Genomic DNA, 15,891 nt, shown 5'->3' on the forward strand with positions numbered 1-15,891 from the left:
TCATATCATATCTGTTTTCGTTGTGTTTACAACCCAAACAAAATTGAGGTTAATACTTTTACAGAAGCGCTTGGCTCCGAACGTGAATACTAAAATAAAATAATAATGTACGACCAAGGTGTTAAATGTGCAAAATGAGTGAAAGTGTCCGGTTATACCAACATAAGTGACAAAACCAAAATAAACATTAACGAAAAAAAAACTTAAAAATAAGTGGCCAGTGTTTCCCGTCGAAAATCCAGAGACATTTTTGTCTTGTCTAAAATGCCGGCGGTCATGGATGTTGAGCCATTCAGCCAGCCAGAGTGGAGCGACTCCACGGATTCTGAGCCCGGCCCGTTGCCCCAGCTGGGGTATTTCGTCCCAGTACGATGCAGGTGCGACCGAGCGTCCAGCCACGTGTGTAGGAGAAGAAAAAGGTAAAGATACATGTATTTAGGATTATATGAAAGAAAAATATACAAACCTATAAATACCAAAGGTAATAGTTGCTTCTCAATATCTCTCTCGCCAGTTGGTACAACTGGAGACAGCGTTGGTGGTCTTGATAAGAAATGTTATCTAACTATGGTAGGTACTATAGTACCTACATTTACATTAGAAATGTACATACATTTCTTAGTAGGTGCCTAAAATAGTTGGCCAATGGCCACCTGAATTGATCAACCATTAAGAATTTCGTTTCCATGGCTGGTATTTTTCGTGCTCTCTAGCACCAGTTTTAATGTTCAACTCAAATCACAATTTAAATAACGTTGCACCTACAATTACAGCACAAAGTTTGAGAAACTGTAAGAGTAAAGCTAAAAGAAGGTAACAACATGTAAATCTGTATGCAAGTACTTATTTTTGTTTCAATGTATCTCAATAAAGTACCTTATTGTCGGTGATAGTTACACGACACGACATTTCGTGACTGCTTCAGGCGTCATCAGTAGGTATTATATTATTATATTATAAGACATTCTTAGGTCCCACAGTAAGCTCAAGAAGGCTTGTGTTATGGGTACTCAGACAACGATATATATAATATACAAATACATAGAAAACACCCAAGACTCAGGAACAAATATCTGTGTTCATCACACAAATAAATGCCCTTACCGGGATTCAAACCCAGGACCCACTAGGCCAGACCGGTCGTCATTTAAAGGTATTTTAAAGGCAAACGGCTTTGGCAGCAGAAAACTACAAGGAACTTAAAGCAATTTAAGCTTTACGGGAGACTTGATAACCCCCAGAACATACCCCTTGACAAGTAAGTGTACTTGTCCCCCAGGACAAGTATAGGACAAGAAAAGGTTGGTATTCAACCCCGTCCAATTTCTTTGCCCAATGTATATTGCGTCTCACATTTTGCTTAATAAGAGAGTGAGACGCAATGACATTGTGGACAAAGAACTACTTACTATCCTTACCTATGACTGGTCCATATGGAACTAGGTCACAGTGAGATGCCTTTTGAAATATCCACTATCTTTTAATTGGCGGACAAGTTGTTTACGTTCATAGTCTTTAAGTCCCCGGCAAGCTCGACCGAATTTAACCTTTCCATACAAATAGAGTTTCGTTCTCATTTTAAAACTACGTGTTGGATTGTAATGAAACTTTGCACATACAATGACATGAGGTATATCTAGGTCTGTAATTAGTTTATAAGAAATAGAACAAAAACAAGTTTTGAACCACTTAAAATCGCTGTCTTTTTTTTGACTATGGTATCTGAAGCTACATAAATTAATTACAGACCTAGATATATTTTATCCTATTGTAAGTACAAAGTTTCAGAGCAATCTAGCTAGTCGTTTTAAAATGAGAGCGTAATTACGTTTGTATGGAGAATTGAGCTTGCCGGGGACTTAAAAAAAATCTTCCCGAATTACGCCGCAATAGGAAGCCAATACTAACAAAATACGGAACAAAAAACATGCTAAAGCTTACTTTCCCTTATTCTCAGAGAATCTCCCCGATCCCGTCGCTCGGTGTCGCAATGCTCGTGCAACACGTCGAGGCGCTCGTCGATGGCCGCGTCGCCGGCGCCCGCGCCGCTGCCGCCGCTCAACAACACCATGGAGATGTATGTCGAGCCTGTTGTCGAAGATGTAAGTTTTTTTTTCTGTTTGTCTACGCTCGGTCCGTTTAAGGAACTCGATTGTCTGTATTGCAGTCCGCTTAAGATGTATCGAAGCGGTCGAAAATGTCACAACGTGTGCTTTAACGCCTTGGCAATAGAGACGACAGAGTCGCGCTCAGATATTTTTGAGGACTGACACCTTCGATATACCATAGCCCTTTTACTTAAATCGTCCTAGCGCACAAGAATACTTCTTTCGTCACGTTTTTCTCCACAAGTATATATCTATTAACCCTAAGTAATTGATGATTACCTATTCAATAACCATTAATTAATGTTGCTGATGATTTATTTACAACCATAGATTCTAACTATAGTGCGTTTTAAACAACGGCTTACAAGAAAACCTTTGAAACATTAAATTTTGTTTAAGTAGGAGAATGTAACAACCGGCATTTTTAGCCCCAGAAAAAAATGAGGCTGCGAAATTGCTGTTAACTATATAGAAACTAGAACACCTATATTGAATCAATTCAGTATTTGGATAGTGTTCGCCAATCTCGACCGTTTTTTTGTTGAGCGTTAAATCTATTACTATGTATAGGTACCTACTTTACTCAATCTTTATTGCTTAGAAAGCGCTAAAATCTTTAACAGAATTGTAGATCAATCGGAGACTAAGATTTTTTAACAGTTTTTAATAATTCACTGTTAGGGTAATATAATATCGGGAACGCGAAAACAATACTAGGTAATCACGGTCCATATAATATCCCGGTCGGTATATCTAGTGAAGATTTTTTTTATATAAATTTATATTTTAGAATAGAAGAAATTTTAAAAATATAACCACGTAACATATATTTGACTTAGTTTATTTATGCCAATGTCCCAAATTCTCTTTCCGTATGCAAGTTTCAGTTACCGAAAAGTGGTAAAAAGTAGGTGATTCAAATTCGAAGACAGCAGACGTTACTGGTTCCTCGCCCATCCAATCACTGAAAAGAGTTACCTTCATTTCCATATTCGGAATTCACATCAGTAATACCAGTATTTTCATAATGATGTTTCATACATCGAACTTCTCGAGGTGATACTTTTCGAGAACCTTTCTCATGGACTTCGCGATTTGCTCCGGTCGGCTGTAGAAAAACTTGTGCTGGCTACTGCCGTCCTCGTTGTAGATTTCTTTATCTATTTTGCCTGCCGGTGACATGAATAGGATCCTATGTGGAAAAAGATTTTTTTTGTGAGTTTTTTATCACAAAAGTTTTTATTATTTGTAATTAAAACGTGAAATACAGCGAGCGAGTCTTTATATTTTAACGGATGGATAATTTAATGGAGAAGGCAACTATGAATTTGATTCTATAATAGCGTTGGTCAAATTTTCTACAAAGCTAGTTGTAGAAGCTACAATTAGCTTTTACCTTTCCCATCGAAAGTTAGCGAGACTTGAAATAGTCACACACATCAGGATTTTTTTTATCTTTACCTACTACTAAATCCTACTTCCTGCCAATTCTCATGTTCTTAAGTGCACTGAGCTGGCCTGGATACTGTCAAACATCAAAGGATTGTATATTTAAAGGCAAGATCAAATGAAAATAAGCAGCAAGATTTGTTTAAATAACCTATATTACCTACTTCTGACCATATTTGTAATAATAATTAAGCTTTAAATCTAACCTGGGTATGTAAGTACCATCTGGAGCGTAAGCATTGTTTTCGGGTTCCTCATCATCTATTAAATTAACCATAACGAACTTTCTGCTCAACGACTGAATTTCAGGGCAATTAGCGAACTTTGGCTTTAGATTTTTGCAAGCGGTACACCAAGACTTGTGTATAATGACCATCATGGGTTTCTTATGGCGGGATGCTAGCTGTTTACCAGACTCTAAAGAATTCGCCCAAATGTAGTTGTTGCCGAAACCGTTGTCCCTTCCTAGGGAAGTACTGCAGTAAACTTTGTTAGATAACAACGAGAAGAACGCTTTAGCTAAACCAGTACCGGTCGGCATTTTGTGCTGTGGGGTCTGTTTAGAAATGTATAAGGTTTTAATCTGGAGAGGATGGCCAGACCGGATACTGGTATTGTGGAATTATTTACATTTTAAACACTCCAATGCCCTTTTCCGTTGCACGCCCATTTTTGACAATGTTTTGCAAATTGTCATTTGACATTTAAACAGTAATCCATAGAGCTTATTGTTATTAGCTTATTAGTTTCTAAGCTGGGGTCATTGGTATACACGTTGCGCCATCTATGGCGGTAATGTGAAAGCTTTGAGTAAGGTCGAGAGCGAATGGTAGCGAAGAGCTTGGTTGCTCGCTTTTTGATGCGTGATTTTATCGTCAGATGGCGCTACAGGTCTTACAAGCTTTTGGATAATGTTAGATATTTGCAGATAGGTATTTTTCAATAAGGCAAAGATAGATATAACTCCGTAATAGATGGATACAGTCTAAGGAAGAAACGTGCCTCGAAAATCACACAAATTTGATTCTCGATCAGATGGCGCCACTACCTTTGGCCTACTCTCGTATAGAGGGCGTTGACGGTTTCGTTTGTTATTTATAATTTTAACGCATATCAGTGAAAGAACATGGGTCAGAATCATATAAAAATAATTAATGCAAATAAAAAAATCATTTATCCATGTTTAAATACATCTTATCGTATTTTTATAAATTTTCATTTTTAGTTTTAAAGTATGTCGATAGATGGCAGTGAATTTACTGTGGTTACATAATTTACTATGACAGTACTGCTCTATCTTATTATATCCTCTTTGAATAAGGTGATGTTTTGGACGTTTTGCTACTCTTTTTCAGCCCGAAAAGGATTTGTTTTTAGTATGTGTTATCTAACTACCTATATTTTACTTATACAGGGTGGCCAAAAAATATGTGCATTCCTGTTGCCAGGGAGATTTTGGGACTATACTGAGCAATTTTTACTATGGGATCAACCCCGAAATCGCGAAAAAAAATTTGGCTGTTTCATACATTTTGGCTTGCCCATTTTTTATGGGGGTACATTTTTTTTTCGCCATTTCGTGGTTGGTCCCATAGTAAAAGTTGCTCAGTATAATCCCAAAACCTCGCTGGCACCGGGAATGCACATATTTTTTGGCCAACCTGTATATGACAATCATGCAATCAAGTTTTCGACATTCTATTACTTACAGCGACGTTTTGTTTATTATCTTGATGGTTCGTAACTGCCCTATTGTCGACACCTACTCGACACCCCATCAACTCCTTTACTTCAACCTTATTTTTGGCAGCAGTGGTATTTTCCCCACAAAAATGACTAACTTTTTAGTGCCAATCATTGGGTAGTTAACCTTATAATGATAGCAGCCAACATTGCTCTTTTGGCGTAACACTGCAAGCTGCAAGTGCTTCAACTACTACTGCCATCACCCGACAGTCGACACCGCTGGCGACTGTATCGGGGTCGTTTTCCCTCTAGCAAACGCCAGGCTTAATTACTGATGCTTGCGTACCTACAAGTACCGAGGTCGTCTCAGATTTGCCTTTGGCTACTACGGAGTAATAAAATGCTAGCCGGCAATTCAATCACCTGTAGAATGCCCCCATTACAACGACAATGACAGTTGCATCCTCCGATGCAACCGACAAAATGCTATGACAAACTTTTTAAAATCGCTCATGTGTATCGGCGTGTGGCGCTGCGTGTGCACATGTTTTTTTAACCATTTTCAAACACAGCAATGTCGATACGTTTCGCTCCACGTAGCCTATTGGAAAAAGCAGATAAACTATGATAATTAAATGTGCAGCATGCGTGATTGTAACTGGCGGAGAGGATACGCATTTCAGTACGGCTTTTAACAAGAACGCCCGCTCGCAATGTCAGGGTCCTAATTTAAAATATTAGTAAATATTTATTAGAAACCTTGTCACACAAAATTGATACAATAGTGGCTTATTTTTGAGTAGGATAAAAATAAGTTCTACATTGTCGCAAAGCGGGATGGTGCGCCATTTTGGAAGTTCGCGCGCGCTTTTTTCTTTTTAAACCGTGCTTGGATTCATGGTTATTCAGCCAGTGATTATGCTATGATGTATAATCGAAATCGGAGTATATACGGGACTGTGAGATCCTTGGCTCCTCCTAGGACCACGCCTATAGCGGGTCTCGAGGATGTTCTCTACACGCCACCTTACTTTTATCACATTCCTCCGCCGCCACCGCTTAACACCTATCCTGGAAGGAAGAGACGGAAAAGAGATAAGGTAAGTGACGAATGTTAAGCAAATGTATAACTATTTTCTAATTACTTCATAAAAAAATTGTGAAATCGACTTTATGATACTGTACCATGTTACTTTTTTAAATATACAATGATACTTAAATCCATACTCCATAGACATATATATTACTTTTGCAATTTTGACTCCAATATATCGGCCCCATTCGTAGTGCTCGTAAGGCCGGTCTTTACGAAGTAATATATATATGTCTATGCTTCAATCAAATTTTTAACCTCAAGGGGGTAAAGGTGTTCATCACCTTGTAAGATTATAAGAAACTAAAGTAAAATTGCCATGATTCAAGATTACGCACTAGTTTAAGTATAGGTACTTGGCGTCTATCTATACCAGTTTTGTTTCTATAACTTTTAAATAAATTATACAAAGATCCTACCTTAAACGTAGAGTAAGCTTTAAGAATCTTTCTTTAATTTCTCTATTATTATATTATTAGGCCGATATTTTTCAATTAAGTAAGAGAAAAGATGATAAGAAGTGTAAAAAGACGCAGAAAATACAGCTGCATCAAAAAATAATTTTGGCCCCCTACGCATAGTAAAATACAGTAATTTCAGGCCCTTTGTATCAATTTTAGCCCCATTATTTGGCTAAATAGTTTTTTTAGGTATTTATTTAACGTACTGAAGTAGGTAATACTGACGTTTTGATACTCGTAACTTTTTTTTTAAAAATCCAGGATTTGTCATACTTCGTTCCATAGATATTTACGAGGTTACCATATTAGAGTTATACCAAGACAAGTCAAAATCGTTAGAGTGAGACCAAGACAAGTCTGCAACGATTATGATAACACGCGCAGTGCACGTGTTATTTTAAACGGCTAAATTCTATGAAATTACGACGTATAAAAAACACTTACACTGCTTAGGATATCAAAATCGTTGCAGACTTTTCTTCGTCTAACTCTACAGACTTTTTTTGGTCTAACTCTACAATCATAGTCGAAAATATACCTAAGTACATGGAGACTATATAAAGGAGCCAAATCTCTATGTATGAAAAGTGTCCATCAAAAAACAGTAATTAGGCGGCGCCACCATACACCGAAATACTACCAAAAACAACCTACGTAAATTGGTCGGGTTAATTGTTGGTTCATGTTATACTCATGTCCCAGACCCTAACTAGCGCCACCGGAGAGATTAGGAACTATTATTTAAAGCTGAAAGCGGTCACTTTTGCAACAATTCTGCCATAAGAGTTTGCCATCCTTTCCTAAGTACCTACATAAAATGACGTAAACAGAACACTTGGAACTAGGGTTACCTGATGTCAGGAATTTTGGCCGATTATCAGGAATGCGGCCGGAATACGAAAATGTCAGGAATTTTAAAAATTTAATAGAATGCTTGATTTTTTTTATGATCCAATCCATGGCATCAGCCTTTGTTCTCGCCCATGAAATACCTTGCCAAGTATTTGAATCAGGGAATATGGCCTTCATTAATGTGTTTACGCAATCCATTGACTTAAATGAATGATGATGATTTGCTACGTGCAGAGCCAGGGTTGGAACTGGTTTGAGGTTGGAACAGGGAGTCAAGTTAACATTTTCAGCTTACGTCTGGATCGATATTTTTGCCTTCGACTGTACCTATACAAGCAAATATCCCAAACCATCTCTTAAATCTGGATAGAATCGCTGATTGTTACGTATGTATAGATATTAGGAATAGCTACAATAGTAAATGTGCTGCACCAACCAAAATTTAAGAAAATTTAACATTTTCATAACACCTAGCTACAAACCTAACTACAAAATACCTACCAATCATAATTAACCGAACAAATGTCTAAGCCAGCTGACCGTTATCAGTTTTGTGAAACAGACATCCCTTTTATAGTCTTATCGACCTTATCGTACAGTGTCAGTATCCCAACCTGCGTCAATATGTTAACGCTGGTACGCAGATACGTGAATTTAGATATCATACAAAACAGAGGCGGATGGTTAAAATAAAATCAGCAGGAAAACAAAGAAAATCTTGCCCTAGCTTCAAATAGACTCCTACTGACATAGGTACCACTACTAAATTTAAGTTTTGGCCTGTATTCGTTTTGATCATGGAGACTATATTTTGATGGCATGATTGATGCTGCAATGAGGGCTATCGTTTTTTTGCTCACCAGTTGACGCCTCTGTTGATGGTGGTCCAAAAGACTAAAGAACAGCTGTCAGTCATTGAAGTGACAAGTGACATTTGACATTTCGAACTTTGCGAAGACCACCATCCACACTAGCGCCCCTAGCGGCGAATTCATACGCGTTAGCCCTCATTACTGATGTAAATGAAAACTCTCTTTATTGTGATTTTCCAACATTATGGAAACTTTCCGCAACTTGCTGATTTGTAGCTGGAACCCTATACTTAGTACACCACTAGGTTTGAGGCATTGTAAGGAAACCTGGCCTGCCTTCTGTCACAGAATGTATATAGTCTGTATTCCTGCAAGGCGCAGCACGCAGTTTTCTCGGCCCAAAATCTTCGGAACTCAATGTCCTTAACCATCGGGACTAGGAAAAATAATATTCATCATTCATCATCAAACTACAATCTACCTATACTTTCAAAGCGCTTAAAATCGCGAAAACATATTTAGGTAGGACTGGTGTAAACTTTCTCACGAGAATTAGGTACTTATCAACAAAGTTTCAATAAGTTTTATGGCAGGATTTTTTTAACTTTATTTACATTGAAAACATCTAAAAGGGAACATCTAAATTTAAGATTACAAATAGTTCTACAAAGTTTGTTGCAATTATATATCATGATATTGACATATATTTCAGTAGCTACAGGAATGCTTCTGTTCGGTAAATATTTTTGGAACATGAAATGCAACGATACTCTGCCTAAGCCAAATCAATAATTTTCTTCAGCTCATAGCAATTATACTTATATTATCTTAATGATAATACAATAAAGATGTGTTTTATAGTTATAACAACCTACATATATATTCTAGGATACCTAAACTTTCATAGAACACTGTCGGCATCCACTGATCTGATCTCCTCGTCCCTTCTTGGAAGTTCGGCAGAATCTTTCAAATGAAGTATGCTTCTTTCATCTTTGGAATGCGACTGAACTGGTAGTGCCTGTGTTTTTCTGTGTGATACTGTTCTCCTTTGAGGTGTAAACTTTGTGAACGCGCCGTACGACCATGCGATCCCAGTAGTCATAGAAACCGCCAGACAAATTAGCTTTAACTGATCCTTCCTATCCATCTCTGCTAAATTGGCTATCTGCGTGTTTAGTTTCCATTTGACTTCAAACAGTACAATATTTTGGATAATAATTTTGTTTTATGGTTTAAATGTCCTTTTGACAGATCAAAAAAGTGTGTCAGTTGTCATTGTCACAGACAACGTAGCTTTGCCATTGTGTCTGCGTTTTTTTTTCAAATTAGATTTGAAATCTAAAGTAGATATCATCATCTTGGTTTTACTACATATTTTTATGGTTTTCTGAAAGTTCTCTTCTGTTCCATAAAATTAAGGGTAATTAACCCCTTACCACCAATCTACAACGTTTTCCCAAAAAATCCAAATATATTCCTATGAACCCAGCTTTGATGATTCATTTGAAGGCAAGTCACATTTCCCGAAAGTGAAACTTTAAATCGGGATGAAAAAGTTGAAATTGTACCTATTAGCGCGTATGTGGTCGATGGTTGCAAGTGTTGCAACGAATAAATTATTTATTTATTTAATTATTTAAATCGTACTATGCTTGTATAAGGGTTTCTAGACTTATTTTTGTTTGTGGCTTTGTCTACATTACAACCAATTCCGGTGCTTCTAGTTGTACCAAAATTGTAATTATTGTAAATATTTGTTCGACAATCGTTCTTAACTTTTTAGGCACAGAAAAGATCGTTGGAACTTAAATCTTTTTATGATCTATCTACAAGAAAAATTTGGCCTAATACAGGGATATATTAATTGCTAGTTTTACCTGGTCTACTGCCCGAAATATAAAGGTTTCTCTTAGCACTTAAAGCGTAGGTATAACCAGTAACTGTTCACTAGAACATACTTATTCATAAGAGACTAGATACATACATTTGTGAGAATGCTTGTTGACTATTAGGGTTTGACGAGAAGTTATCAATAATGGCCACTTATAACAGCATGGTATACAATATACATGTGTATAAAAGTGTCATACGACATATTATACTTATACAAAAATGCTATTCGCACGCTAAAATAATACCTTTAACACTTATATTATAAGCGTTCTTGGCGTTGTGGGAACGACAAAGTGCTCAAATTTATAAATTAAACAGGAGGGTATAATGTAAAACCTTTAATTTATAATCATAGTTTTTTTAATGTGTTTTATGTAAAATTATTCGTCATGAAGGATCTATTAATCGTTGCACGGATATTTTTTTGGACAAGGCACCACAGGACGCTTGTCTGGGCTGCACTCTTTCTGCGGAGGTTTCGCCTTAGGGGAGAACCTCCCATATAAATATAAGAACCCTGTAGCTGCAAGAAAGGAGATATTTAGTAGAGTAAATGCGTCTTTGCGTTCTAAAGTCTCATGGGTATGCTTGACGGCACCATGGCGATCCTTGAGAATGCCCCAAAAGTGTTTCTTGCCAGTCAAATGCCAGAGGCGCGTTGGCTTGATGCAGTCTAGTTTGTACGGATGCATGGTTTTGGTTTGTAGAAATTTGGAGCAATTTGGAAACTATTTTTGGTGGATCATTCTACTTTGCATTTTATGTGGCTCATTATGGTAGTTATGGAAGATTTGAATATCAGCGATAGAAGACATTCCGGGCCTGAAAAATAATGGTCAAGCAATTCTTAAGGGTAGGTTGCATATTTATAACAGGTTACAGTAAAACACGTTGCTGGCTAATGATTATTTAATAAGGTAAAGTTCATTGGGATAACTTCAAAAGCGGAGTAATTTTAAAAATCGCGAACATCTACTTAACTAGACGCACTTTCTACTGTTGCACTAAGCAAGATGTCTTGATAAGCGTTGTAGTAGCGTGACTGTTGCCAAAGTATGAAGTGATAATAATGATATTAACGACTTTCAATATTACCTCATTGTCGAAGCTATCCCAATGCATTATTTTATTGACATCGGTCTTATTCCTGATATCAATATTAATTAAATATGAGACAGGTAACCCCACTATCATCTGACATATTGTGGCAATGTCAAAGACAGTACACAGAACAGAACGACGTCGGGGAGAATTTGTCGGGAAAATTTACACCAAGAACGATATCACTTACATCAGCAGCTAAGCTATTGTGTTATTATATTAGCGTTATCCTTAAATTTTCATATGTGTGTGATGGTCAAAAATCGTGGATTCAAATCTCGGTTGTGCTCATGTTGTGTTGTATAGAGCAGGAAAAATCAGTTTCGAAAAAAAAAAACAATAAAGATGACAAAAAGTTCGGTCAGGATCACATTACAAGAGGTTAAACAAGAGCGAAGGTTAGTGTTATGGACATAATTGTATCAATATTCTCACCATAATGATGTTCAGGGTCCTGGAGGTTTCCCAAAGCTGTCCCACATGGTGCCCGCGAATGAGGCCACTGCTGAAACAGTTACTATAAAAATTATTTGGTTTCTGTTCATGACATTTGTAATTTTTGACGTTTGTCGATTTGTTTTTTTTTTTTGTTAATTTAAATGGCACAGTTATTACTGTTCACAGCAAGCAGTTTGCATTGTGTTTCGGAACCTTTGAGCAAATATCCATCATCTATAAATTTTATCTCGTTAGTTATATTATTATAGTCACTTAAGTAATATGTATTACTTTATGTTGGCTGTTGTTTTTAAACAACTGATATTTGGAGGTCTTTAATTATCTTGTTCAGTTCAGACTCTGATCTTAAAAAATACAACATATCTCACAACGTACCTACTTGTGCAATATTTAATTAGGTATAGGTATAGGTAAGGATGACATAGGTTTATTAACTTTACTAAAGTGACTCTTATCACTTAAGTTAAGTGATAACGCCGTCATGCCTTACCTATTACAATAGCATGTCCACACCTGTCCTCTCCACAACTTGTTAATTATTCGTACTGATATTTATAGGAATTGGCATCTTCACAAAAAACTGCCAATTATGAGGGCATGGTCCAGGTAAGAATAATCCTTAATGCGCATGTGCGCGTGTAGCTGACAGTTCTGCCCTCATTCTTATCACTTTCCAAGAATTTTCTCTGGAAAACCAGTATAAAAGTGTTCTCTGGACCCGTAACGAGTGTAACGACTCTGTATGTTATGGAGAGCTCACACTTAATCTGGTTAGTTAAATCGAACGCTGGCCGGTTGACAAGGAGTAGGAATAATAGTCCCGTGGTGTTGTTGTTTGTGTGTGTGTGTATCCCTGTGCGCGGGAGTGTCCCATGTAGAGGTTAAAATTCTCGCGGCCTTCACCAGAGATGCATTGGGACCGGTTTGATTTATCGGCCGGATCGATCGTTTCTATGATTGTGTGTCTATTTGTCTATTTATAAAACTATTTAACTTCCTTTTTCGGCTGTCATAGGCAATGAAAATGCCTAAAAACTATCAAAAAACAACATTGGACTATCAATTTGGAAAATATTGCCAAAATTAAGACAAATTACTTCTCATTAAGTATCAAGTAGGCGTAGATAACGACCGATATTAAATCATTATAAGCTCTCTCGATGGTCTCGATCGATATGATTCATAGAGATGAGATGACCATCTAAACCTTTTATCTCTTACCCAACGGCCAGGCCAAAACGTAAAAAATCGCCTGTGTCTAGGAGCCGTCCGAGCGACTATGCGCTTGTTATGTTTTTTTTCAACAACAACTTTCAAGCTCCGAGGCTCTCCGAGTCCGCGCCATGCCTCCTTATAGTGGGAGAGCAAAACCTGTAGATACTGTTCGTCCACTTCGGTACGACGTACCTGCGCGCCCGCCGTCCCTTTCTCTCCTACCGCGAAATATATCAAGACGAATACGTCTGTTTCACCACACCACACTGGTATGCAAAGATTGATAGCTTATATGACCATTTGGTTTTGAAAGCGGCCAGAAATCACGCACGGTTGAAACTTTTCGCCGCCTGGCGTCCTTAGGACCGGCCAGACGTCTCTGGCTCTGTAGCTTTAGTTTAATTTTGTTAATAATTGTGCATTCATAATGTCATTAACTTGTGTGAATTATCGATTGCTCGGCTGTGTAACTCGTTTGTTTAAAGTAAGCCAGTGAAGCCTTACTTTGTGGAGGCAGTGGCCTGTTGTAGTTGTACTCACTATTCCTAGTTAAGTTTTGAGTGCAACTGTGGAATTGAATTGAAAGTGTGTTCGGTTAACTTGCGAAGGACAGTGATGTGTTTTGTTTTTGAAACTGTGAGTGTATAATGCTTGTAGAATGGATCCTATGGCAGCAGACAACGGATTAGTGGTGAATAATCTGAACCACGTCCGGACGGACTCTCAGGTAAGCCGGCTCAGTAGGTATCGATGAGGCAAAACACGTTTGCTATAGCATACCTACCTATCTGTGATAAGTACAATGACTTCTCAATCATTTGATACATTTCTTGTTCGTTCAATTAGACACCTAGCTAACTAGGTACCTACTTATATCTTTATTCTAGAACCTTACGTACATTTTAGAGTTTATATCTCCTTAGCGTGTTAGAGAAGGTATTAACCGATCCTATACCTATCTAGGTATACATTAGCTATATTTGTAACGGCTCAGCTATATGATCATATTATGCGATCATGTTATATACTTATATAAATACTATATTTATGCTAACTTTTAGATTACAGTCTTATACGATACTGTTGACTTACACAACATTTGAAGGGTACACGGAAAGAACATGTCTAGTCCCTTTTTTCGGAAAAAGAGATTTTCATTTCAAAATGTAGAGCTCTTAATGAACTATTAGTTATATCTTCTGCTACCACTGTATATATATGTAACACAACTTTAGTTAAAAAAGACCTGGTCGCGGAATTACCATACATTTTGACATGGTTCCAAATTTTAAAACAGTGACTACTCAAAATGTTACTGAAGTGACTAGACATGTTCTTTCCGTGTACCCTTCATTTATTGTATATATCACCACTACCACTAAGAAATGAAAAACAATATTTCGTTGCCACCTATGATGATAGTCGATAGACAGTATCACAACATCACACCCACGTTGGACATAAAATTAAGGTAGTAAGTAGTATAAGTACGTAACTAACACCGAAGTTCGTTAGCGCGTTAAAGTCTTTTAGATTAAAGAGGAAATCGGCTAAAATTAAATTAAAACTTAAAATATTTTTCGTGGTGTTTCAAAATAGTTTAACATAGGCATGCATATTATATTCATCTAACTATGTATACTCGTGAAAATCGTGAATTTATAAGCAATGGCAAGATATAGCGTAAATTACCCTATTGTCGGCACCCCACCATCGGTTCAACCTTATTTTAAGGCAGCAGTTAGTGAATTTTTTTTACAAAAATGACTGATGACTGGCTCTTTTGGGTGCTTATAATCTGCCAATCATTGGACAGTTTACCTCCTAAGACAGCTAACTGATATGATTATTATGGACTCTTTTAGTTTGAGGAATTTTTTTTAGTTGGAGGGGACATAATTCTTGAGCTTTTTGTTTCAATATTATTTTGTTCATTATTTACCGACATGGTCCATCCTACTAGAGTTAGACCAAGACATGTCTGCAGCGATGGACACATCGGCACAGTTATATATAATAGTTCTGACATCGGGTCGGACTTGGGGGAAAGAGCTAACAGAATGTACTAAAAATACCGAAATTACGATGTTGATGTCATTTAAAAAGAACATTTTTGGTGACTGACATGAACAGAACAGACTACGAAATTTATGGATGCTGTTAATTTTCATACAAGAATAGTTTTGGATAATTTAAATGAACAGGAGATACAGCTGTCACCAGACTAAGCCGTGATGCTTGTACTGTTTAATTTGTATCCAAGAAGCTGTCATTGTCGCAAGAAATGGAAGTCAGAAAAAAGGAGCAGTAAGAAGCATAGAGTTAGACCAAGATCTCACAATATGGGGTCAGCTTTCCTTATTTTTCCTCTAGCCCCATTTCATTTTGCACTTGCAATGGGCATCGTCTTTAAATATCTGACACCCAGCCACATAACCTTTCTTCCTTTTTGTATAACTACATACATCTTTTCATCCCAGAATAAGTTACTATCCAAGTATCCACAATGAAAAAGTGATTATGTTCCGCATCTCGCTTTCCATTGCTAAATATTCCACCTGCCAAAGTAAATAAAAACGAAGCTAACATTACACACCATCAAAATGGCCCTTAATTTTTTTAATCCGAAATCAAAGACCACGTGACGTCACCATTGTTACCACCGAAAACCTGTTTCGCGCCAATTCGCAGCTGGCGGCCAGTGGTTGCAATTTTTTTTTTCTTTTTTTCTGTGGCCCGAGGGCTGTGTCGTTCAGCCT

The 15,891-nt window shown here is 37.3% G+C and overlaps 2 protein-coding genes and 1 long non-coding RNA gene across 13 annotated transcripts in view; 1 reads left to right on the top strand and 2 right to left on the bottom strand.

Annotated features, from left to right (window-relative positions):
* The window catches only part of LOC134755528 (tight junction protein ZO-3-like), a 119,422-nt gene that overhangs the window by 58,686 nt on the left and 44,845 nt on the right, over window positions 1–15,891 (top strand). For 8 of the 10 annotated variants that reach the window (XR_010129068.1, XM_063692062.1, XM_063692063.1 and 5 more), the window contains exon 3: window positions 1,958–2,102. Coding sequence is in view for 9 of the 10 variants with exons in the window: in XM_063692062.1 (XP_063548132.1) it covers window positions 1,958–2,102 (145 nt within the window). In the remaining variant the exon portion in view is untranslated. Of the gene's footprint in view, window positions 1–123; window positions 420–1,957; window positions 2,103–13,471; window positions 13,860–15,891 lie in introns of those variants that run through there. The other 2 variants (XM_063692067.1, XM_063692075.1) reach the window with 2 other exon arrangements.
* Window positions 2,934–4,480, bottom strand: LOC134755208 (thioredoxin domain-containing protein 12-like). 2 transcript variants are annotated; one of them, XM_063691790.1, is made up of 3 exons: window positions 3,764–4,480; window positions 3,150–3,300; window positions 2,934–3,072 (listed from the first exon to the last, which is right to left on the bottom strand). In XM_063691790.1, the coding sequence occupies exons 1-3, from the start codon at window positions 4,096–4,098 to the stop codon at window positions 3,070–3,072; spliced, it is 489 nt and encodes a 162-aa protein (XP_063547860.1). In that variant the 5' UTR covers window positions 4,099–4,480; the 3' UTR covers window positions 2,934–3,069. The 2 variants fall into 2 exon arrangements, with proteins under 2 accessions (XP_063547860.1, XP_063547831.1); XM_063691761.1 differs by having other exon boundaries at window positions 2,934–3,300.
* Window positions 10,726–12,036, bottom strand: LOC134746806 (uncharacterized). The gene is made up of 2 exons (XR_010128266.1): window positions 11,894–12,036; window positions 10,726–11,179 (listed from the first exon to the last, which is right to left on the bottom strand). It is a non-coding gene; the product is annotated as an uncharacterized LOC134746806 (long non-coding RNA).

Source organism: Cydia strobilella, chromosome 1, assembly GCF_947568885.1.
Source record: "Cydia strobilella chromosome 1, ilCydStro3.1, whole genome shotgun sequence".
Lineage (NCBI taxonomy): Eukaryota > Metazoa > Arthropoda > Insecta > Lepidoptera > Tortricidae > Cydia > Cydia strobilella.